Source organism: Chrysoperla carnea, chromosome 4 (genome assembly GCF_905475395.1).
Source record: "Chrysoperla carnea chromosome 4, inChrCarn1.1, whole genome shotgun sequence".
NCBI lineage: Eukaryota > Metazoa > Arthropoda > Insecta > Neuroptera > Chrysopidae > Chrysoperla > Chrysoperla carnea.
The window spans coordinates 25,470,427-25,494,767 of NC_058340.1; the positions used below are offsets into that span (position 1 = coordinate 25,470,427).

At 30.2% G+C, this 24,341-nt stretch overlaps 5 protein-coding genes across 5 annotated transcripts; 2 read left to right on the forward strand and 3 right to left on the reverse strand.

The window, feature by feature from the left end:
* Window positions 1-4,330: 4,330 nt before the first annotated feature.
* LOC123298248 (60S ribosomal protein L12) lies at window positions 4,331-6,962 on the reverse strand. Its single transcript, XM_044880203.1, has 4 exons — window positions 6,794-6,962; window positions 6,640-6,713; window positions 6,384-6,564; window positions 4,331-4,587 (listed from the first exon to the last, which is right to left on the reverse strand). Exons 1-4 carry the CDS (start codon window positions 6,828-6,830, stop codon window positions 4,382-4,384), a joined length of 498 nt encoding a protein of 165 aa, XP_044736138.1. The 5' UTR covers window positions 6,831-6,962; the 3' UTR covers window positions 4,331-4,381.
* An 831-nt stretch (window positions 6,963-7,793) lies between these two features.
* LOC123298237 (store-operated calcium entry regulator STIMATE-like) lies at window positions 7,794-11,912 on the forward strand. Its single transcript, XM_044880189.1, has 4 exons — window positions 7,794-8,242; window positions 8,316-8,437; window positions 8,534-8,730; window positions 10,856-11,912. The coding sequence occupies exons 1-4, from the start codon at window positions 7,971-7,973 to the stop codon at window positions 11,039-11,041; spliced, it is 777 nt and encodes a 258-aa protein (XP_044736124.1). The 5' UTR covers window positions 7,794-7,970; the 3' UTR covers window positions 11,042-11,912.
* Window positions 11,913-12,809: 897 nt separating this feature from the next.
* On the reverse strand, window positions 12,810-15,693 carry LOC123297955 (probable proline--tRNA ligase, mitochondrial). Its single transcript, XM_044879796.1, has 8 exons — window positions 15,555-15,693; window positions 15,315-15,492; window positions 15,128-15,201; window positions 14,363-14,624; window positions 13,496-13,689; window positions 13,211-13,426; window positions 12,882-13,153; window positions 12,810-12,819 (listed from the first exon to the last, which is right to left on the reverse strand). The coding sequence occupies exons 1-8, from the start codon at window positions 15,645-15,647 to the stop codon at window positions 12,810-12,812; spliced, it is 1,299 nt and encodes a 432-aa protein (XP_044735731.1). The 5' UTR covers window positions 15,648-15,693.
* Window positions 15,694-17,006: 1,313 nt separating this feature from the next.
* LOC123297957 (gastrula zinc finger protein XlCGF71.1-like) lies at window positions 17,007-17,843 on the forward strand. The gene is made up of 2 exons (XM_044879798.1): window positions 17,007-17,538; window positions 17,653-17,843. The coding sequence occupies exons 1-2, from the start codon at window positions 17,007-17,009 to the stop codon at window positions 17,841-17,843; spliced, it is 723 nt and encodes a 240-aa protein (XP_044735733.1).
* Window positions 17,844-19,241: 1,398 nt separating this feature from the next.
* On the reverse strand, window positions 19,242-21,657 carry LOC123298229 (KRAB-A domain-containing protein 2-like). Its single transcript, XM_044880181.1, has 2 exons — window positions 21,513-21,657; window positions 19,242-21,060 (listed from the first exon to the last, which is right to left on the reverse strand). Exon 2 carries the CDS (start codon window positions 20,979-20,981, stop codon window positions 19,533-19,535), a length of 1,449 nt encoding a protein of 482 aa, XP_044736116.1. The 5' UTR covers window positions 20,982-21,060; window positions 21,513-21,657; the 3' UTR covers window positions 19,242-19,532.
* Window positions 21,658-24,341: the final 2,684 nt, after the last annotated feature.

Below are 24,341 nucleotides of genomic sequence, written 5' to 3' on the forward strand. Positions count from 1 at the left end.
CAGAACTTTCAAACAACAGCCAATCATACAGGTAGGTTTGTTAACTTTTTACAACAAACTTTTATTAAGGAGACTAGAGATGTTATTATCATTAAAAAACTAGTTAAGATTCTCAATGTCAAACACTATTAAAACGTTTGTAAAAAATCTTTTATAAAGAGTAGTATACATACAATTTAATATTTTATAAATGCAAAAATATAAAATCATAAATTTATTGTTTAATTTTATCAATTTATACGTAAAACTAAAAAATTTAAATAAAAAATACTTTTTAAAGCACAAGCTTTTATTGGACGAAAAAGTAGAAAATAATTTATTCTTATGAGTTACTCATACATGACTATTTTTAAAAGCTAGAGACGATCAATTAAAAATAACAAGAATGATTCGAAACGCCTGCTTTTGAAAATAGTCATGAGTGACTCTTAGAAATTATTATTTTCTACTTTTTAGTACAATAAGTGCTTGTCTGCTTGTCCTTTAGGTATTCATAAAATCACCTTACTAGTCCTTTTTCGGTTGTCCGTCTATCTGCCTGTCTATCTGTGGACACGATTACTCAAAAACGAAAATAGATATCAAGCTAAAATTTTTATCTCGTGCTCAGGACATAAAAAGTGAGGCTAAGTTCGTAAACTTCGCAATGTAGGTCAATTATGTGTTGGGTCCGTAGGACCTATCTAAACCGTTAGAGATAGAACTTAAATTTAAATTCAAAAAAAGTTCCATATAAAAAAATAAGCAATTTTTTTTTGAAACATTTAAATTAAGGTAGTACCTACACGAAAGTGATATTCCAAGAATTTCTCAAAACTCAGAATATAAAATATTTAATTCATAATACACTTGCTGTTAAAATTAGAAGATGATTTACCATGCCATACATGAGATATTAGCAATTAAAAGTGACGCAATTTGTACGTGTACATGGGAGAAGTGTATAAAAATACACAAATTTACAAATATTATATTTATTTACCAATGAATGACGTCCACCATCTCTATGAAAAACTAATATAATGTAGAATACTATATTTAGAAAATATATAAATAAAAATAAAAATTATTTACCATATAGTTTCGATAAAAACTTAAATAAATAACTCGTTTTAGCGATGATTTTTGTGGAAAAGATATGAAGACTAATGTTAAAGGCATATGTCATAGTGTGTGTGTTTATATGTATACTAGAATCAGTAGTGAGGAACTACAGTCTTTTGAAAATAATATATGGTATATGTATAATAGTCATAGCACAGTTAATGCACTGAATGATAGTATTAGTCCAAAACTTTTTGACTGGACGGTCGCGGAGGAACTACCTTAAATTGTTAGAGCATGCATGTATGTATGTGTCTGTTTATTAACATTTAAACTGATAAAGTAAGAAGAAAGAAACTTCTATTACTTTGTGTGTAATAGTGGCTATCTTTCTTTACTTACTTGACGTAAAAAGCAAACAACTGCTCAATTAACTCAGACAATTGTTTGTTTTCACTTATTATATTGAAATTTTTTACATACCATTTTTATAATGGTATTAACTGTACAGTCTCCTTAATTTTAACAAAACTTTTAACTTACCTGAGATTAGTAACCCATCAGTTAAATGGTATTCTGTACAAACTTCATTTAGGTCCATTTAATAATTATTTTTTAAAAACGGTTAAATTTACATAGAAATTTAAATGTGGGAATGCGTATAATTATTTTATATATTTTTTAATTGTTTATAACAATGATCATGTCTTAAAATATGTAAATAGAATAATAATTCAAACATAAATTATTATTTTAAAAAAATTGAATCCATATGCACTTTTTTTTTAAATTAGATTTTTAATAATTTATTCCGAAGATTAATTTAATTGGGTGTTTTCCCTGCCATCCACTCAGTTTTCCAATCAACTTTCCAAATCTCTATAATCTAGAGTGTGTAGTTTGGCAAATATTTCATTCTTCCCCATCTTGCATTTTTTAAGAAATATTAGTAAAAGTTAGGAAAGCTCTTTCTCCGATAATAGATAGAATACTAAGAGCTGTGAAGGTGTCAGCTATTTTATCGTTTCTGCCTCCGAAGGCTGAGTAAATATGTATAATTAGTTTTGAATAGAATGAGTGGATATGAGATTCAAGTTTCTTACATTGAAAAATTCATTTTGTATTTTTCGTTAAATACTTTTAGGTCTTTTCCACTCTTCGATATTTACTGAATGCATTTTATGATAAAACTCAGTATCGGAAAATGATCAGGATGAGTATTATAAGAGTTGAAATAAGGATTTCATTTTTTAAGGAATTATAATAATTTTCCGCTCTTTAGAAATTTCTTCTTTCTAGAAAAAGGCACAAAAATTTTTCGATGTTATATATGTAAATCACTTGAAAACTTGCCTCATTTTTAAGCAACACTAAAATACTTGCAATCCTCTCGAAGGTAGAAATGGAAAAATGAGACACTCTAATTTTGTCACTACGAAACGTATACTAGCAAAAAATCTAGAAAACTTTGAATTTTCAATTTAAGTCATGTTTTGAGTACAACAAAATTAATACGTACACGTATTTTAAATTAATTTATAGTTCAATATAATAAAATGGAAGATCTCTTTGACAAAAAATTACTTAATAAAAAGGGCGGACTTACTATCTTTGGAGAAGATCCTATTTTAAAACGTTTGAATATTATAGTTTATTTATTTTATAGTGAAGCTGCATCAGACATGGATAAATTATTAAAAGAATTGAAAGCAATTAATGTTGTAAAATCATTTTTTTAATCGCTATGCCTAATTTTTTGCCTTCTACATCATATTAATCTCGGTTTTTATCATGATCCAAAAATTGACCAAAGATCTTGTATAATAATTCCCGAAATACTTGCATAATGGTTGCCACCAGTAAGGTAAATTGTTCTATTTACGGCCTTATTTCGAAGGTATCAATCGACCATTAAGTAAATAAATTAATCCCTTAAGGCCTCAATATTTACGATCTCATTTCGAAAATATCAATTGACCATAAAGTAGATAAATTAATCTCATAAGGCCTCAATATTTACTGTCTCATTTCGAAGGTATCAATCGACCATTAAATAGATAAATTAATCCTCTAAATCCGCATTAATGAGGCTATGGTTGATACATAAAGGTTCGTCACCCCTGTAATACAGTATCTTAAAATCCTAAGTTTTTTCTACAACATATTACGATTCTAAATTTATTTGTGTAAAGCTGAGATTCATATTTGCACTGAAGTCAGAAAGCCTAACTACACATTTTTTAAAACCTTTTAAATTTTGAAACTGTTCATAGGAAAGTCACCGACGTAATTTAGGAATTGAAATTGTATTCGTTCCTTTAGAATATGATCCTGAAATAGTGAAAGCACAATTTAAAAAACAAGGCAACTGGTACGCTGTTCCTGTGACGAATGATTTGACTAGGTAACAAAAATCTTGAATCTTTTGATAGCTTGGGCGGCGCTAAGATTTAATTCAGGGGATGCGCCTGCATCTACACCTGGGTTGATCAAAGCAATCGACTATTTTCTTTTACTTTCGATACCGAAATATGGTTGCAATGCATCTCTAGAAAATTATCCCCAAATATGGAATGATATTTATTATTATTAGGAAGGTCCTCCTCATCAAAATTTTCATTTGTACCTGAACCCATTATGAACAAATTCATATCTTGACATTTAACGAACGTACAGCAAAGCCAGCACAAAATTTTGTAGGAAGTTTAACGTTCTACAGACGTGTCTGGCATTTTTTCCACTAATCTAAACAATACACAGATATTAAGAAAATTTGAAAGACTGAAAAAATTTTTTTTCGTTAATAACTCGCTAATTAATAAAACTCATAAAATGAGCAATATATACTTTTGACGAAAATTAACTGATCTACAAAAATCGTCTCTTTTGTTTATTAAATTACTGTAAGCGTTTAAAAGATATTCACGTAACTAAAGTTCATATCAATTTTCGAAGTTTTAAATAATTTTACCTTAGAAAATAATATTTTAAATTGTTTACACAAAACGCATTTTAAATAACAGAACGCTGGAAAAAATATTATTATCTACAAATTTAAGAATTGTGCCAAAAGTTCGAAAATCTTAATGAAATTAAAATACATGTGTTGTTTTAACTATTTCAGAGAACTTATATTCAAATATGGAATAATAAAAGATCCTACCGTTATGGTAGTAAGAAGAGACGGGAAAATCATTTCATGGGATGCAGAATCAGAAATCAAAGATATTGAATTAAATGTATTAATAACGTGGCCTGAAAGATAAAAATAAAATACTACTACTAATTAGAAATTCGTTTTTTTTGTTTTTATTTACTGCAAAAAATACATAATTTCCTATTCTTCTGGAATTTCAATGCTTCCTGCATTGATTTCTTCAATAACATCATGTGGTGGTTTACCATCAACAGTACATCCAACAGATTGTGCTGAACCAAGTACTTCTTTAACTGTGCCAGACATTTGTCGTGCCATTGATCTAGGTCTCATTGTTTTTGCAATGTTTATGATTTCATCTAATGTTAAATTTCCATTATGTTTAACTGTAATAAAAAAATATAAAAATTGTAGAAAATAGTGTAAAAATGCTAATTCAAAATGCGGTGGAGTAAGTTTCTCTCGGCAAAAGCCTACAATAATCGTTTAAAACGAATAAATTGGTATTTAGGGCGAAAAATACAATATTGTTTAAGGTAGTTGGATCACGCCAGCAAAATTTTAAAAAATCTTTTATATTTTGAATAAAAGTAAATTCACACCCTGTTAAATTTTAAGACAATTTACGACGCCTAACATGAGATAATTGCAATTATAAATGATATTTTTAACACACAAAAGTATGGGAGAAGCGTCGAAACATGGCAATCTTTGTAATTTTTTCCAGTTAAGGAGGCTTACCGTTTTGACTAAAAACTAATATTTAGAATAATAATATATTTCGAACCATTACCAAAAAAAATGCAAATTATTCACCATTTAGTTTCTATGTGTATTCCTAGCATATTCTTTGTGAGACAGTATTTGTAGAGGTACAGTAAAGGCCCTCTTTACCAGGGAAGTAGAGGATACGTGGCACCCGAGCGCGGAGTCATGGTGTATAGGGACAAACCATACCATATTTATGGTATTTTTTATGTAGATTACGCATCTGTTGGCGTAAATAGTGAAAAATTAACAGTTGTTCTTTAATTAACGAATAAATATGTTTTTGCATGAATAAATAAACAGGATGAACTTAAGGATAAAAAACACGCAGACCCATGCTAACTCGACCCCATTAGAGGTATGGACAACCTGTAGATCAGGCGGTGAACGCACTCATAATGTAGATTCAAGTTGCTTTAAAATGGACACCATTATATACTGAAAGTGATTTTGAAATATTCAGTTTTCGCGATTAATAACACTTTTGGTACAAGCTTATTTAATAATTAAATAAATACAGCCTAAATGGCCAAGCGGTCTAAGGCGTTAGTCTTTGAACGTTGGACTATTTACACAAAAAATAACTTTTATTGAAAATGGAAATTTGTAATTTTCGATTAAAGAAAAACTGTTAATTTTTACCATTTCCACCAACGTATTCGCAATCTACGTAAAAAATGCTTTAATTTGGTTTTTCCTGACGTTCTAGGAGCTTCTTTTTTTATACTTTTTCTAAGATATTTTTTATGGCACTTGTAGAACTATTTTTAGAATTTTGTAATATATAAATTTTTACAATAAATTTTTCTATAATTACCTAACCTAATTATTATATATTGTGTCCCCGGATAGAGGTAACTATACTGGTAAATTGCCCTTTTTTTTTATAAGTTGGCGAAATGTTACTAAGAAAAGTCACTCGTAAGTTTTAAATATACCTACATACTTTTCGTAATAAGCAAAACTTCTTATAAAGAATGACTTTTTTTCTTAAAATGTGAAGTAAGAAAATTTAAGTATAGTTACTTCTATCCGGGGACACACTGTATGTAACAAAATGGAATTTACATTAACAGGTGAAATTATACTTAAAAATCTAAATGAACAAAATAATATAGTTTACATGAGCGCTACTCAGCTTTTCAATTGCTCAAGATTTTTAATATACCGCAATAAATAATTTCTAAAAACAAGTCGTCTCCAGTTTATTAAATTAACCCAGGTTCAGTTTTGTTAAAGGTAAAGTGTTCTGACTTGGGTCTCAGAAATTTCGGTTTGGTTTTAAGAAATTTCGCAGCAAAACATTACACATTGACATTTTTAAATTTGTACTTAAATATACTTATGAGATGGGACACGATTTAGGTCATAAAAACCTATAACATAGTAATTTAACTAGAAAACAAACACTTACTATTTTTTTGCTTCTTTCTGTCACGTGGAGGTTCTTTAAGTGCTTTGATTACCAAGGAAGCAGCTGAAGGTACCACAGAAATAGTAGCTTGTCGATTTTGGATTTTTAACTGTACTGTAATTTTTAATCCTTTCCAATCTGCTGTTGATTTGGCAATATCATCACCAACTTTTTTTGGAGACTAAAAAAACATTGAACCCATTATTTAGTACAACTTAACCTTAAAGTGTAAAAAAAAATAAATTCGTATACTTACCAAACCAAGTGGACCGATTTTGGGGGCCAGTGATGAGGTTGCTCCAACTTCTCCACCAACACATCTTAAATTTACTACAAATACAAATATGTTAAAATTAGTTTGAGGTTATATGGCATGTCCCGAATTTCTAATAAAAAATGTTTATAATTACCAATTTTAACTTCGGTAGGATCGAATTTTGGTGGCATTCTTATAAATTATTAAATAATATTCTACAATTATAAAACTGCTATACAGATGTTGACAGATTTTAAAAATTATTTTCGATGAGCGAATGTGTTTACTTGTATCACACCGTCCATCAATTTTAAGAAAAGAGACAGTATTGCCATCTATACATAGATGCATGTTTCCTGTTGAACAAAATTCCCTACTTTTAAAAGTACTTTTTTTAAACTTAAATATTTATTTTAAATTTATTAACAAAATTAACTACTTATATCATTGAAAAGGGCAAAATTTATGGATAAAAAAAGTCTCGATTTTTTGCAATATTTTTAAGGGAAAAATTTGAAAAATTAAAAAAAATGCTCCCTTTGCAAATGCAAAAAAAATTTTTGTTTTGGAATTTGATGAAACTCGATGGATGGAGTAATTTTTACCCAAAAAGTATAAAAATCAAGTTAATTTAATGATTGGATGCAGAGTTTCTGAGATATCGCAATATTTTTATCGATTTTAGTCCGTATTTCAAAAACTATTCGACCAGTCATCAAATGCACCCGATTTTTATACTTTTGGGTCAAAATTACCTTATATACTGAGTTTTATCGAAATCGGGGATAAAAATAAAGTCTGGATTTTTTGCAATTTTTTTAAGGGGTTTGAAAAAAGTCGAGAAAATCGCAAAAAAAAAACTCCGTGGATGGGTTAATTTTGATCCAAAAAGCATGAAAATCAGTTTAATTTAATGATTGGACCTATTGAAAGTAACAATGTGAGCGATAGTATCATGGGCAAAACTTCATTTTCAAAAAAGTTCGAGTTCTCCACCAAAAAATTAAAATCTATAAAATTGTGAACAAAAGGGAGGATAAGTGAGGGCTAGATAACGTGATAGTCTTTATTTTTAAAGGAGAAATTTCCCAGCAAAGTGGGCGGGTATCTGCTAGTATCTGATATCTTTTATGAACGAAGCCATCACTCTAGTCGTCACACGTATTTTGATTTTGACAGCACTGTCATTTGACAATACTCATAAGTGACAAAAGTCAACATGTACCAAAGATTACGTTTTTGAATAAATACTTACAATAGCACTTTACATATGTGGCGATTTTTGAAAAATCGTTTAGTTATTTAATGGTTTTGAATAATGACAATTTGAAATGGGCGGAGAAATAGTTTCTATTCAAAATGAATCCAATCCACATTGTAGTAAAAATGCACTTACGAACATGTTTGGATGGTTTTTACAAATTGTTTTAGCGTGTCTGGCATTTACGTGTTTAATTTTAAAACGATATTTTGAGCCACCGTTGGAGCGACGTCCATGGCAAATATGGTGGTATGATACTTCAAAACAAGGAATGGGAGCATTAGTTATTCATTTAGCGAATGTGTATCTTGCTGGTCAATTTCAAGGCGATCCATGTACCTGGTAAATCACTCATGAGCTCATATAATAGTACTGAATTTGTTAATTACAAAAAGGTTTCAAATATTTTTTTTAGGTATATAATTAGTTTTTTGTTAGATTCAACCGTTGGTTTGTTAATTATTTGTATTGGTATTCGAATGTTCCAGTATTTAGCTCAATCAAGAAATTGGAGCGCTATTAATTTTGGAGAGTATGGTAAGTATTTAATTTCTATTTAATCTCTTTAAAATATTCAGAACTAAAAAGTACTTCTTTAAGATTGTAAACGATTTGTTTGTATATTTGTTTTAGGTAAACCTGCATCCACGAACGCGTGGCTTGCACAATGTTGTTTGTATATTCTGTTAATGATAATTGTTAAAATTTTAATTACAATAATAATACAGTTAGAATTTTGGAAAGAAGTTCGAGAATTTATTTTAGCACCAATCACAAATCCCGACGTTGAAGTGATTTTTGTAATGCTCATTATTCCATTTTTTGTTAATGTAAGTATATGGAATATATCTTATGTATTTATCCAGTCAAATTACACTTTGAAGGTTAAAAAAATTCCCATAGAGCTAAAAATTGGTATGAATGATCAGAATACTATTATAAATGAATTGTGAAAAGTCCCCATCAATCCTCCTAGTGCAAAAATTTTTAATGAGGGGGGAAGTTTGCAAAAATAGGTTTTTTCGTTTTTCAGCAAAACGATGAGTTTCACAGCAAAAATAGTTCAGACAAAAATTGTAGATCATTTAATTTGCTACAAAATGTATCTCTGCACCTTTTTTTATAAGTACTGCCATTTTTGGGATATAGCGGTTCAAAGTATTGAAAAAATTATTTTATTCGTAATGTACTTTTAATTACATTTTTGAACCGTTGTACGTGTAAAAATATGAGTCCCTATATCTTATACATAAAAAATTATAAAATTTTTAGAATTTAAATCAACATCAAGCACTCCGTCCCTATTTTTATTTAGTAGCATGGCCTGAGTAACATCTGCCTTCATTCAATTGTCAGCGTGGTGATGCTCGTATACCTACCTCGTTTCAAAGGTCTCATACTCCACAAAATACTGTTAGTCGTAAGTATTGAAAGAGGTGGTGAATTTTCGGAGTACCTGAAAGACCAGACATCTGTAAAAATTCATGTGCAGTGTCGAAAAAATTTTATACTCGAAAGAGTAGCATTGATGCTGTGAAAAGACAGCGCCAAGAAGAAGAAGCTAAGCTGGTTCATCAAAAATAAGTCCTCATATTTTTACTCGCATAACGGTTCAAAAATGTATTACGAAAAAAATACTTTGTTCAATTCTTTGAACCGCTGCTATATCACGAAAATGACAATACTTATGAAAAAAGGTGTAGAGACACTTTTGGTAGAGAATTGTTTTGCTGAAAAACGCAAAAAACCTATTTTTGCAAACTTCCCCCCTCAATAAAATTTTTTGCACAAGGGGGATTGATGGGGACTTTTCACAATTCATTTATAATAGTATTCTGAACATTCATACCAATTTTTAGCCCTATGGGAAATTTTGTAACCTTACTTATATTTTATGGACTAATTTGATTGGAAAATTATATTATTTTCACTTGAATAAAACTTCAATCGTGAAATTTTGAATTCACATAGATATCGCCTGAAATCAATCACAATCATCAAAAGAGCTCGATTTTTTTAATTTTTTGAATCAAAATTACTCTAATTACCAAGTTTTATCAAATTTCGATAAAATCAGTGTGTAATATTGATAATCTATTCGACAGATAGGAAAAATTTTTTACGTGGAAAAAGGTCGTAAGTTACTGAAACTTCGGGATATTGTTCAGGGAAACATTTTCTCAAATTTCGACTCCGAAGATTTTGTGCGAAAAGAGGGAGAAGGGAAAATTTTCGACCTGCAAAAAAAATTAAGAATTCTATCTCATTTCTCCTTTTATACCCGAAATGGTTTCTGGTTACCATCACCAATTTGGAATCCGAATGTGGCCATAAAAAATGTGAAATATCGAAATAATATAAAGAAATGATATTGTTCTAGGGCTTTCGAGGTTGGTGATTCCAAATCTGAACTTATTATTATATTATAAATAGCGTCCGGAAAATTCAGTTTTTAGCCAAAAATTTTATTTTGACCAATAACAATAAAGTCAGATATCTTTTTTTGTATCCAAAGTTGGTGATTGTAGTCAGGAATCATAATTACAACATTTTAACATAATTTGGATATACCAGAAGAAATAAAGTGGATTTTTGCATTTTTTGCGAATTTTGCTTTTTCACGAAACGTCATATTTCAAAATTGTTCGAAATTTAACGTTCTATAAAAAATGATGAAGATGGAGGAAGAAAAACCGGAGGAAGATCGTGAATTTTGCAGTTTTTCCACTTTTTTTCGTCAAAGTCCTGGGGATTATAAAATGGAGAAAATGTTAATTAACCGTCTCTGAACAACATTCCAAAGTTTCATAACTTCCGACATTTTTCCATCTGAAACTACCTGTCGACTGTAGTATTAATGTCTTCAAAAATACGAAAATTACATTAATTTGATTGCACGATAAGTAATTTCTAAAATTGTATACAAGAATTTACAACAGATATTTTGTTTTCTAGATTTTAATATTTTGGGTAACAGATAACTATTTAATGAGAAAGAAGACTGTCTCATTCGATTATAACAATGCAAATCGATTATTAAAAATACGTTTTCGTAATTTACAAAAAGTGAAAAACGAGGATTCTGGAAGTGATGATCAATTATTATCTGATGATCTGTTAGATATCAATGAATGTCTTTAAATTTTTTATTATCTAATCTTAAAATATAGATACTTGCGGGCTAAGAAATTGACTCGTTTTTTTACTAAAAAAATGGCATGTGTACAACTTAAGAGTCGTCTGATTTTTCTATTAATATTATTTCTCCGCCGAAATATATCTCGTTATTATTAGTAGTCTTTTTTTAATCGAGTGATATAATCTAGAAACAGGAACATTGATTCAAATCCATGTCAAAATTCAAAAATTTCTTTAGTTTAAATAAAGTGGATCGATTTCTTTGCTATTGCAAGTATTTCTTCAATGCCAAATATTTAAAAAAAAACATGAATTTTTATGTTTTAGAAATAGTTTTATGAGAGATCTAAATGCATTTATATTTTATTAAAATATTTCCATATTCCAATGACTTGATTTACAAATTTTAGACATATATTCCAGAAAAAGATCAGAGCTGCCAGCTAGGGCCAAACGTTTTTATTCCGTTGGGTCACTGAAATTATTCCGGATCAAAGCTTATTAAATAATTATTGATTTTTAGTCAGTTTAAATTACTGTAAATTAGATAGAATATGAAAATAACTAAATAATTTGTTTTTTTTTTTTTTATTGCCATAAATTATAAACGATGAGTCTAGCCTCAAATAAATAATGCATTCCTTTGGCGATAAAATTTTTTAACACAAAGTTTACTTACCATTTGAAGTTTTGCCCAATCCAATTATACGAGGCAATCTAGACTGCAAACTAGATACAGAAAATAACAAACTGATTTTGGTTTTGTATCCAATTATTCCATCTGGCAGCAACCCGTGTAGAAAATTTTCTCGAGTAAAAAACACTGGCCTAAATATTTTTACTGAGAGTTTCTTTTTTTTTCTGACATACTAGCGCGCGTATTAAATTTTTTTTTTGTAAATATTTTACTGATGTAAATATTTCAGTCAGTTACATATTTCAATTTGTTATATTTATATGAGAAAAATCAATATTTTTTTAAATAAATGTATATTTTAACATGTTCTGTATTTTATTTTTAACTAGAGCTTTCATTTGCGATTGCGTTTAGCTTTCACAAAATTTCTATTAGTGCAGTATGTATGGCGGAAAATACCTCAGCATTAAAATAATGCTAAGAAATGCTATTCTAAACAGATGAAGTAAAAGGATTCTGTCGAGGCCAAATGCCACGCAGAAAGCCCACAGCTTCGCGGCCGGGATTTCTCTCAAGATTGATGGATCCAAGATTTCGGACTCAAACATTATAAACTTGACGCCCTGCAAGTTTCTGCAGGTACAAATAACATGTATGAAGGTTTCACCGTTCTCCATACAGGCTACAAGTGGGATCATCAGAGATCTTCATGGTATGAAGGTGGTAGTTAAATCGATGTCCTGTCAAGAATCCAACCACCCTTTTCAACTGTGTTTTAGGGAGTTTCAAGTACAATCGAATGTTCTTGTTGTGTTTATACACAGTTTGGCCTGTGTCCATCTTGATTATTGTGTATGCAGTACCAATAATCAAGATGGGCTTGTAGTCATTCGTTGATTACGTAAATTACGGAGCATCTTACTACTAATTACGAGTTCACTGCCTCATTCCCTTTAATGCTAGAGTGTCCCGGTACCCAAATCAATCGGACTGTGTTATTCAGTGACATTAATGGGTAACTTGATGTAAATCTACGTTTAGATGCCATTACTGTAAAAATGAACTGAAACTAAGACCGCTATAGAGATACTCGACATCAAACACAATTTTTCTAAAATTCACATAAAAAGTCATTTAATCCAACCTAGGAATATGGGTTTTAGAATAGAAAAAGAAATATTTCTAAATTAAGTTTTTATTTTTGACAAAAAATCAATAAGTGCTGATTCAGAGAATGAATGTTCAGTTTTATTGACTAAATCGTGTAACTCAAATTCTGGTATATCTTCTAAGCTTTTTTTACCAATTACAAGAATAAATGGATAGCCAACACGTTTTGCTTCCAAAAGACGTTTCCCAATCGTCATATTATTTCGATCATCAATTAAAATATCCTCATGTATTGTTGGTACGGCATTCAATGTATTATACAATTCTTCTGGTAAATTCTGAATTTTTGTCTGTTCTTTACTACCCTCCTAAAAAGATATTCAAATTGAAGTAACAAATTTGAAAATCAATGTTCTAAATTTTACCTTTGGGCCAATTATAATCAATGTGTATGGTGAAAGAATTCGAGGCCATCGTAATTGATCATTTTCTGATAAAATTTCTAATGTTGCAGCTAAAATTCGTGATAAACCTAAACCAAAACATCCCATTTGTAAATGTTTGGGTTTACCCTCATTTGATAAGTATGTGGCGTCTAATGGTTTTGAAAAACGGTCTCCCAATAGAAATGTATGCCCAACCTAGAAAGTAAAAGATCATTTTTACCATCTCCTTCGTGACTTTTCTCCCCACTTTTTCAAAGTATTTACCTCAATACCGTTTAAAATTTGGAAATTATCATTCTCTCCACATTTTGTACATATTTTCTGATCAACAGCGATTAGTTCTTGATTGCAAGCATATTTACATTTATTACAAACTATAATTTGATCTTCTCCAATTGGAGACATAAAATGGTATTCGTGAGAAGATGTGCCACCAATTGTTCCAGTCGAAGCTTGTACTAAACATAATGGGTGGCTCATTTAATTTATTTTGCCAAATCTTCAACAAATTTTAAGGTAAGTCTAACGGCAGAAGAGAGAACGTAATATCTTTATAAGAGAAAAAATATAGTTCTCACGCAGAGTAAATTCAACAACGTTCCCGCTTGTACAATTCACTTCTGGATTAGACTAAATTTATCGTCGAAAAGTAATTTTTGTTTATTGTTTTTTCGTAAACAAACGGTCAATTACATCCCTAATTTGTTTTATTTACATATATCTAGTTTTTGTGCAAAGTTATTTTCTATAGCAAAAACGCGAACTAAAAATGTTCAAAAAAGTCTTCTAAATAGAATGAACACCTATCTTGAATGAACGCTGCTTTTCAACTTTTTATCGTCTCAAAACGTACCTTAGATCGACAATGTCTGAAAATCGGCCTCGCTCGATATACATCGCGGTGTAGAGGTCCATGCGCACAAAATTTTGGAAAAGTTTTTTGCTGTAGCTAGCATAATTGACTTATTGAAAAATATTGACTGAATTTCACATTTTGAAGTTTCTTTTATTTACAAAAACAAAAGTTTTAAACCCTCCCTTGGATGATGCCTGCGCACTGGCATGTTTATTTCAATAGGAAATCTACTAAATTTTTTACCGTCTACGGTATGCTTTAGCAATAATAATTACCTTTTAGAAAATCAATTCCAATTTTTTGAAAAATTCTATCGTATGACTGACAAATTTCATTGTAAGTGTGTTTAGCGTTATCGATGTTCGAATCGAAAGAATACAAATCTTTCATTAAAAATTGACGACTCCGTAATAAACCAAATCGTGGTTTCATTTCATCACGAAATTTATTTGTAATTTGATATAAACGTAATGGTAGTTGTCGATGAGATATGGGAGACACAGATGATATTAAATCGGTGATTGATTCTTCGTTTGTCTGAAAATTTGGAAATATTTCAATTTTGGTTCTTTTTGATTTTAACTTTACCTCCATAAACCGGTACAACATTGTGTATTTTCATTCAAAAAATTTGAAACTCGTAATTAATCGCCTTAAATTAACACTTAGTAATTTTGCACCTTCAGAAATCTGCAAGACCTCATATTCAGAATATTCGGATCTTTTGGGTAACAGATTATTCTCAAGGAAGGCACTAGGTCCTAGGGATCCAAAGCTCGAGCACTTGAAATAGTAATCAGATCTCGATTTCTTACCAGAAATCTGGACCTCACAGTATACCAAATGATGGTAAGAGCACCATTTTATTATGATAGCTCTAAGACATGGCCATAACCATCGCAATAAGACTCAATTACCGCCTAAAAAATTGTTTTCTTAGATAATTTCCCTAAGAAAATAATGGCTGACGAATATAATTATTATTGTGTCTGTATATAGAGGTTGTGTGAGTTAACATCGATTTTTTGATAATTACCTACAGGATTTATAATTAGTTCTTTGCTATGCCGATCATTAACCACAAATAATTCCGAAGTAACGCTCTGATATCTACCTAAAAATTTAAATTTGGGAAATTAGGGTAAACAATTTATTGATTTTAGGAGCAAGATTATGATCTAGATAAATTTGTGTGTTAATTTTTTTTTTCCAAAACTATTAATCTACCTGTTTTCTGCCATAGCTGTGCACTTGTTAACAATGGCATTTCAATTTTCTGCCCATCAATTGTTTTCATTTCGAGTTCAATAAGTTTAGTCAATTTTTCAATAGATCGTATCCCAAGCGGTAACAAATGATAGCATCCAGGATTTGATGGTTTTATAATTCCCATATTCATCATTAACTTAAAAAATAATCAATTCATTAGAGATTTATGTTTTTCTTTTAATTTTGCAGATATTTTACCTTTTGACTACATGATAAACCTTCTAAATTTAAAATTTCCGCGTTTCTAGGTTTTATGGTTAATGGTTGAAAAATACGACTTAATCTGTTCATTTTTTTCCTATTTATATATTGTGAAAAATTATGGATAATTTAAAATATTTTCACAATACATAATTTTTTGTTTGGAGAAAATTTTCAAAGGAATTGAATTTTAAACCAAATTCACACAAGTATTTTAGGTTATATTATTTTTATTCATAGACATAGAATATAGATAAACATTTCTAGACTGCGGAGTGTAGATGTAGAACAAAAGTAAACAATTATAGAACGAAACTTTGGTGTCTATTTTCTCCAAAACTTTAAAAGATAGGGAATTGAAAATTTGCAGGCAAATGGCCTCATGAAAGACTTTCAAAAAACAATTTCTATACCAAGTATTGCGATCTGACAAAAGGAGGCATGACATCTGGTTGTCAAAGTAGAAACTAATTTCAAGTTACAACTTTTAGTGTTGATCATTGAGAAGTTTGGAGTTGATAACTTTTTGCAAGTTGTTATTACAACAATAATAAATAATTGATAAAAAAATTAAATTATGGCGTCTGGAAAGTATTTACCTCAATTTAAAAGCACGAGAAGAGTAAAGTGTTGTGTGAAAAATTGCCAAAGTCGTTCCAATACCAATACAGATTTTAGTTTTCATAATTTGGCCCAAGGAAGCAAATATTACGAAAATTGAAAATTATTTTGAGAAAATTGATGTCTTAAAATTATGGCAGAAAGCACTACAATTAAAACATATCTTGCTTAGTCAAAAAGTATGCCCACTTCATTGAACAGAAAATGATTATGTCTTATCAAGTAAGTAATGTCTTATAAGTAAGTACAATGTTTATAATGTATTATAATGAACTAATATGTTTAAATCTAAAAAGATTACTGAAGGTTTTCTTTTAAATTAGTTGTTTGTAAACAGTATGACGTTAAACTGAGCACATCCTCCTCACTTTCGATTTGATTTTTTCCACATTTAATCACATGATCTGCTTTCAAAAGTCTTTCACCTTCAGAAAAATTACGATTACTCGGTTTTGTTTGTCCCCAACAACATATTTCATTAATATTAATCATTCCCTTTTTGAAAAATTTCACAAAGGGTATGCATTGCTATGTTATTTTTCAAATTTGTCACTTTATGTCAGCCATGTTTTTTTAGCCTCGCCCATATGTCAGATCCCAATTTCAACAATTAACTGAGTCAACTGTTTGTGTTATTTTTTAGAATAGTCGGTCATTTTTTTAATTATAGTCTGTGGGTAACATTGACAATAAACGTCGACTCGTAAACGCGTTCCGCGTACTCTCTTAAATACTAAATAGGTGAGAGCAAAGAACACAGATATAACACATTTATATAGGATAAGAATTTAAAACGTTGGCTTTTGAGAAAATTGAAATAAGTTCATAATGGCTAACATTGAATTTGTTGATCCTTTGCTAATCAAAGAAGAACCTATCGAAAATGAAGAACAATTAAATACCGAATTGACATTTCTAAATACCGAATTAACTTGTGAAAAAATATTTACTAAAAAACTAACTTTAATTGCACATCAAACAATTCATACCGGAGAAAAATCATTTTTTTATTGTGACGTGTGTGGTAAAAAATGTATCAAGAAATCGGATTTAGTTAGACATTATCGTATGCATACTGGCGAAAGACCTTTTCCTTGTGATATTTGCAATAAAGCATTTAAAGGAAAATCCGAATTAAATAGACATAGTCGTCTTCATACAGGAGAAAAACCATTTTCGTGTGATATGTGTGAAAAAACATTTAATGATAAACATTATTTAGCAACACATAGGCGAATTCACATTGAAGGAAAACCCTTTTTATGTGGTGTTTGCGGGAAATCATTTGATCGCCAATCACATTTAATTCAGCATGAACGAGTTCATACTGGAGAAAAACCCTTTTCATGTAATGTTTGTGGTAAAACATTTGCTGCGAAAAAAAGTTTAAGCTCACATGAACGAATTCATACGGGAGAAAAACCTTTTTTATGTGATATTTGTAATAAATTATTTGCTCATAGACACTCTTTAGACAGGCATAAACGATCTCATACTGGAGAAAAACCATTTTCTTGTGATGTTTGTAATAAGAATTTTGGATATAAAAACGATTTAGTACGGCATAAACGAATTCACACTGGAGAAAAACCTTATTCGTGTAACGTATGTAACAAAAATTTTAATCAGAAAAGTACTTTAAATAGTCATAGGCGAATTCACTAAAAAATTACTCCACCTTATGAAGTAGAAGAAAAATGAGAGGTAGTTTATGTGAAAATACGTGACATTGTTTTGAATTTTGAAATTGGTTATTCGTTATAATTTTTTTGTATTCATCCAATAATAATTAAAGCCATTTTTTCTATTACTATTCTTTTTATTTTATTTAAAAATCACGGATCTAGTAATTATAGTAGGGATGTAGTATAAAGTCCTATTTTAGACGAGGGGGGTGTATCACTCGGGGGGAAGCAATGTGCCTACTTTTGATTGGCTGCGGCTGTTTGCACTCTGAATTGCGGGAAAATTTCAATGGGTAGCGAATTCTGCGTGTGTTGTAGATTGGTCAGAGCAAAAAATCTTTCTATTTAAAGTAAAATCTTTTACCCTAAAGGAAAAAATGTATTTAAAAAAGCGAATTTAAAAAATTATTTACAAATATAATATTTTTAACTAATTACCCTTGGATGAAGGAATATACCTTTAATATTCCCATGACCGACTAAATACCTAAAGAATATATCGTAAATAGTTCGTAAAATAATAAAAATAAAACTTCGCTTATTTAAATTTAGATTAGGTTTACGAGTACATAATTCAATACATAAATAAGTAATAATTTCGTCAAATAAATTTTTACATTAATTTCATATTTAAAAAATTCTATAATACGTTGAAATTTAGTATTGAAAATTAATCGACGTATTTTTGAGACATTCTTAAGACTTCTTTTGAATTTCATTAGTTAACTTATAATAGTTGTAACACTAGGATTGAAGATTGAATATTCACTAAATTGAATAGAATATTGTTACGTTTATTTTACTTATATCGTTGATAAAAAAATACTTCACGTATTTATTTTTTTTTATAAATTTTACTTTTCTTTTGAATATAAGATAATTTATTTATGTTGTCCACACACTTCATCCATATGTCAAACATGTTTCCATGCTTACAAACGAATCAAAGACACTTAAAGAAGGTTTTGAGCATACTTTCAGCATGCGCCTAGTTAACAGCCAATAGAAAGTAGGCACAATGATACCCTTTTAAAATATTCCTATATCCAGGATAAAAATATATTATCTTAAAGATATTCGCTCCGTGCATGATTTCTATTTCAGGGAGTTATCATATTAACGACACAATACTTTATTAATATCAGTGTATGAATGTACTGATAAAGTCTATGGATTGTATTTATGGTTTACATTTAAAACTTAATACTATTAAACTATCAAATTTAAATAAGTAATTATGTTAATTTACATTTAAAAAAAATATTATTTATACAATTTCGTCTCTTATTTCCACAATTTCTAATACAGCTAGTTTAATTAATTGTTATTTTTCAAAAATTTTAATTTGACACTTACTATACCATTTACATGTAAACAATTGAAAATTAGTCATAGAAATTCCCTTAAACGCCAAAGTTATCCATTGCCTATGCATCCAATGAATACCCACTTCAATTCAGTCTACCCTTTTTAATAAATATTCAGCCAAAACTTCTAATACAATATTTAATGAACTGGCTAGCTGATGCTTGGGCCATTCATACAAAAGGGTGACCATCGAAAAAAAAATCGAATACTGTGATTTGGTAATAATGAAATCAAACAGCGTAACTTAATAAGTCATCTTTTCAGCTGCTTTCTACATTTATTTTACCCTCTTCACCCACTGTTATTCCGCATATTGCATTACAACACTATTGCAAAATTCACACTTGTGCGCTCCAGTGACGTCATTATGGCATACTGCACAAGTGAAGTTCGACTCTAAATTTTCAATGTTATCATTATTTTCATCACAGTGCGTCACTTCAATTTCATATTGCGTTACAACACTGTTGCAGTACTCACACTTGTGCGCTCCAGTGACGTCGTTATGGCATACTGCGCAAGTGAAATTCGCCTCTAAATTTTCAATGTTATCATTATTGTCATCATAGTTCGTAACTTCAATTTCATATTGCATTGCAACACTGTTGCAATACTCACACTTGTGATCGGCGTCAGTTAGGTCGTTGTGGCATACTGCACAAGTGAAGTTTGACTCTAAATTTTCAATGTTATCATTGTTGTCATCACTGTTCGTAGCTTCAGTTTTCAACTCCATCTCCGTTTCTATCATTGAAGGTGTAGAAGTTGGAATATCAGACCCATTTAAACCAGCTTTAGATTCACTGCCAAATAGTGTTTTGTATGGAGATCTTCCAATGATTCGATCGAATGATGCATCACTGTTCGTAGCTTCAGTTTTCAATTCCACCTCCGTATCTATCCTTAAAGGTGTAGAGGTTGGAATATCAGACTCATTTAAACCCGCTTTAGGTTCACTCCCAAATAGTGCTTTGTATGGAGATCTTTTAATCGTTCGATCTAATGAAGTATTTTTAAAATATTGTATGAAGAAGCAGCCCAAAGACCAGTTTGTTGAATTGTTTTCATTCATCCAGGCTCGGAGATTATTTTCGATGTCTTGATTGCTTCTCTCGTGGCTGCCTTGAGTTTGAAGCCCACGCGGATTCCCATGAACAATTTTGCACTCGGGCCACATTATAACTAACTCTTTTATAATATTTGCAGTGAATTTACGGCCATTGTCTGATTGTAAAGTGCAGGGTACCCCGAATGTTAAAAAAATCTTCATTAGTTCAGAAGCTACCTCAACTTCTCTTTTTGTTTTAAGCGGACGTAGATTTAGAAATTTTGTTGCGTTGTCTTGGTAGCTTAAAAGCCATTTAAACTCTCCATCGGGGCAGGACTCAAAATCTATAAGGTCGACTTTTCCACTTAAATTAAAATTACGTGAGTTGATTGGCTTCGTTACAATAACTTTTCTTGAGACATTTCTTTTAATTTTACATACAGGACAAAGAGACACGAAAATTTCTACGGCTTTCTTCGGAATATAGTATCTTTTCTTTATGTGGTATAGTATTTTATCTCGCCCACCATGGCCACAGGATAAGTGGATATTTGATAAGATATGAAAATACTGTTCTCTAGGTAAAATGCGTATCGGGGGAGCATTGGCTGTGAGTCTTTTAAAAATTAAACAATCTTCATTTGCAATGGTCATAATATCGTATTTGTTCATCCAATAATAATCCATAGCCGTCCTTCTCATGGCCCCTTGAGCTTTTTTTATTTCGTTTATAACCTCTAAGATCCTTTCTGAAGTCCAAGCTTTTCGTTGAGATCCTGAAAAGATAGATTCCAAATATAAATTATGTACTGCATAAAATGCATATAGGTATTATGCATTATATATTATGAAAATATAATAAATATGAATATATATTATACAGATACGTCAGTATTCTCATAGCAATGATATAATTGATAAATTATTAATTATAAAAACTTTAGTAAAAAGTAGTATTTTATAACATTTTGTCTATTTGAAATAGACCTTTTCATTTCAATTACGATTCATTATTGTTTCGGACTGTCAATAATAAGTTGGACAAAGACACAAGACATTTGTTATTCATTTGTGAAAACACTATCTTCTTTCTGTTATTCACTTTATCACATTATTTTTTTGGCATACTCTCCGAAACAAAAGGACTCTATAAATTTATATATGTCTATAGAATACACAATATATATGTCTATGGGAATATGTCAAACAAATTTAGGTTATGTAAACGAAATATACCATACTCAGCCAATTTACTATCGAAAATTTCTTTGAAATTTAAATTACTCGAATCAGCCATGGATAAATTTTCATTATTTTTGTCACTGCACTTAACAATGTTGCTTTCTGAAGCCATATCGTCAATATGATGGGGTTTTCCGCGTTTTCACTGCAAGGTGGCAGAAAGTGGAACTAAATTTAAATTACTAGGCTAGGCAAATAGTTAAACGTTAACTTTATTGATCTAAGTCATTTGATTAGCTGTTTGATTGAATGACTGAATATAATCAGCCCGCTAATTAAACGACACCGTTTAGTAAAAAGGATAGGCTGTTAATTGAACGGCTATTTAAGCTATTTGGCTATGACATATATACAAACTTAATGTACACTGTTAGATTAATTTCACACGGTACCCCTTCTCTTCAATTCCCCTTCCTGAAGTCAATTAAAACGCACGTGCAGGTATAAAAAAGATGCGCTTTTCTGCATTCGGTACGGAATTGCTTGAATCCTACGGGAAAACACCCCCAAAATTACATTTTTCTGCTCTTTATATACTAGAAAGATAGGATTTTCACCAATCTACTGTTTTGAAACGAAAATTTCGCCTAGCGTATATGAAGAAACCCATATTAGACAAAAACTATTGGAGAAGGAGAAATGAGGAAATGAATAAGAAACAAAACTGGTGTATTTTTTATAAACAATTTATAATTGTTAAAAATTATGTTACGATTAAAAGCCTTAAAATTATGTTTGTAAATTATAAGAGATATCACATAAAAATACGTTATTAAAAAATCCATTATTTTGTTTCTTTTGTTGTATTTAGCAAATAACGCATTAAATTTTAAAATCAACCCAAATACTTGAAACAGTTGCAAACAAAGTGAATAAAACTTGTATAATGTACATAATTTGAACTGTTTCATACACTAATTAATAGACCGGTCCTTAGCTCGAAAAATGGGTCGATGCTCTGATCTAGGCGCAATTCATTTCAAATGATAGGTTTTTTTTAAATTCATAAATTGAATCTAATCGCCGTCTATACCAACGATAAAGAATACAAAATTGATGGCGTTTAGATTTTTATATACTTTATTAAATCGAGAACGATTATTAAAGTTGTCTTTCAAGATTAGAATTTTGATCCTTTTCAAGTGAAAATTCCCATACGCCATTTATCAAGGACTTTTTGTGTTGCTATAAATGGCTATAAAATTTGAGAAAAATAAATTGTTATACATATTTCAAAGTAAACGTTGGACTAAGGACTGTTCTACAAGGGTTAATTAATATAATTAATAAACATTTAATAATTTTTGTAAATGGCAAATAAAAAATTAATATACGAAAAAAAAAATTCTTTTACAATATACTATTTAGAAAAATTGTACTTTTAAAATTTACAATGCACATAACAGAAGAAAAGTAATCAGATGTCAGTTTATATAATCTAAGATATATTTCTCGTATTCGAAGTGAAACTTCTTTAGCTCTGAAAATTAATTTATTATAGCCATTCGATAGGCACGAATTATTTTCGCACGCTACATCAACTATCAAAGCTTCACTTAAAATTTCGTACATTAAATTTCATGAAATTAACGTCGTATTATTAATAGTCAGTAAGGAAAATATAGTCCAGCAGATTTAAAGGATCTTGTTGTATCTCTAAACTCGTTAGTAACAAATACTTCGCTCAAATACCTGCTCCAAAATGTTACTCAGCTCTCCCACTACTATCTGTTCTGCCCAAATTTTCTGCTGATTTATTTTTCTCTATTTTTGCTTGCTTTGTATTCAAAGAAGAGAGAATTTCCTATTTATATCATAATAAAAAATCATATACACACAACTAAGTTAAATAATATGCTGAAACAAAATCATTGCTACTCTTAAACTTTGTTATTAAGGGGTTAATTTCATGAAACTCTTCCATAATCAAAACATTTACACATCTTTAATGACTAGAATTTAAATTTAAAACAAAAGAATACCAATTTTTAAATTAAAAAAATCAATAATAACCTGAGTAATGATGATACGAAGGTGGATTATGCGACGGTGAACCTAAATGAGATCGAGCAGTTAACGACGATGGATGATAAGCCGCTGGCGACATTGAATAACTACTAAAACCACGTGTTGACAATCGAGTCGATTCCGACAGCATACGATGTGTATCCGGTGAAGTCACAATACGTGTTTCAGACAATTGATCATTTGATAACAATCGATTTGTTGTATGATCCGATAATAATCGACTATCCGTTCCTAGCAATGCAACCGATAAATTATGTTCACTCGATATTAAACGTGATTGATCCAACGATAGACGACTATGATCCGTTAATAATCCATGATGTGGTAAACCGTGTAACGTAGTACCATGTCGACTTTGTGATGTTAAATCCAATGATACCACACGTAGAATATCCGTCGGAGGCCCGTAACCTCCTACTCCACTATCCCGATCTGTATCACCATACATATGATGATATCTGGATACACTTGATGCGGCCGTATGAAAGCCATGATAGCTACGTGCCGACATATCTAAACCTTGTAACTCTGTTGAATTTAAGATCATCGGTTCAAAAGTACGATCCGTTGTACGAAAATCTGCTGTATCAATATACGATTTTGATGTGCGCATGTCTGTATCTAAGGTTGAATCATAATCATAGCCTTTATTACGTATTTCAATTTCATATTTGGATTCAAGATCATATTTAAGAGCACGTAAAGCTTCGGAATCGATTGATTCATACGCTTTATTACGAATTTCATCGACTGTATTTTTCAATTCTGATGTATCTAAAACATCACTATATG

Coding starts and splice junctions, on each gene's coding strand:
- LOC123298237 (XM_044880189.1), top strand. CDS start 7,971: ATGGGCGGAGAAATAGTTTCTATTCAAAATGAATCCAATCCACATTGT. Junction 8,243..8,315: donor CAAGGCGATCCATGTACCTG/GTAAATCACTCA, acceptor TATTTTTTTTAG/GTATATAATTAGTTTTTTGT. Junction 8,438..8,533: donor TATTAATTTTGGAGAGTATG/GTAAGTATTTAA, acceptor TATTTGTTTTAG/GTAAACCTGCATCCACGAAC.
- LOC123297955 (XM_044879796.1), bottom strand. CDS start 15,647: ATGAACAGATTAAGTCGTATTTTTCAACCATTAACCATAAAACCTAGA. Junction 15,202..15,314: donor ACAGCTATGGCAGAAAACAG/GTAGATTAATAG, acceptor TTAAATTTTTAG/GTAGATATCAGAGCGTTACT. Junction 13,427..13,495: donor AAATTTTAAACGGTATTGAG/GTAAATACTTTG, acceptor TTTACTTTCTAG/GTTGGGCATACATTTCTATT.
- LOC123298229 (XM_044880181.1), bottom strand. CDS start 20,981: ATGAGAAGGACGGCTATGGATTATTATTGGATGAACAAATACGATATT.
- LOC123298248 (XM_044880203.1), bottom strand. CDS start 6,830: ATGCCACCAAAATTCGATCCTACCGAAGTTAAAATTG. Junction 6,565..6,639: donor AAATCGGTCCACTTGGTTTG/GTAAGTATACGA, acceptor ATGTTTTTTTAG/TCTCCAAAAAAAGTTGGTGA. Junction 4,588..6,383: donor CAGAAAGAAGCAAAAAAATA/GTAAGTGTTTGT, acceptor TTTTTATTACAG/TTAAACATAATGGAAATTTA.
- LOC123297957 (XM_044879798.1), top strand. CDS start 17,007: ATGGCTAACATTGAATTTGTTGATCCTTTGCTAATCAAAGAAGAACCT. Junction 17,539..17,652: donor CTTTTCATGTAATGTTTGTG/GTAAAACATTTG, acceptor GACACTCTTTAG/ACAGGCATAAACGATCTCAT.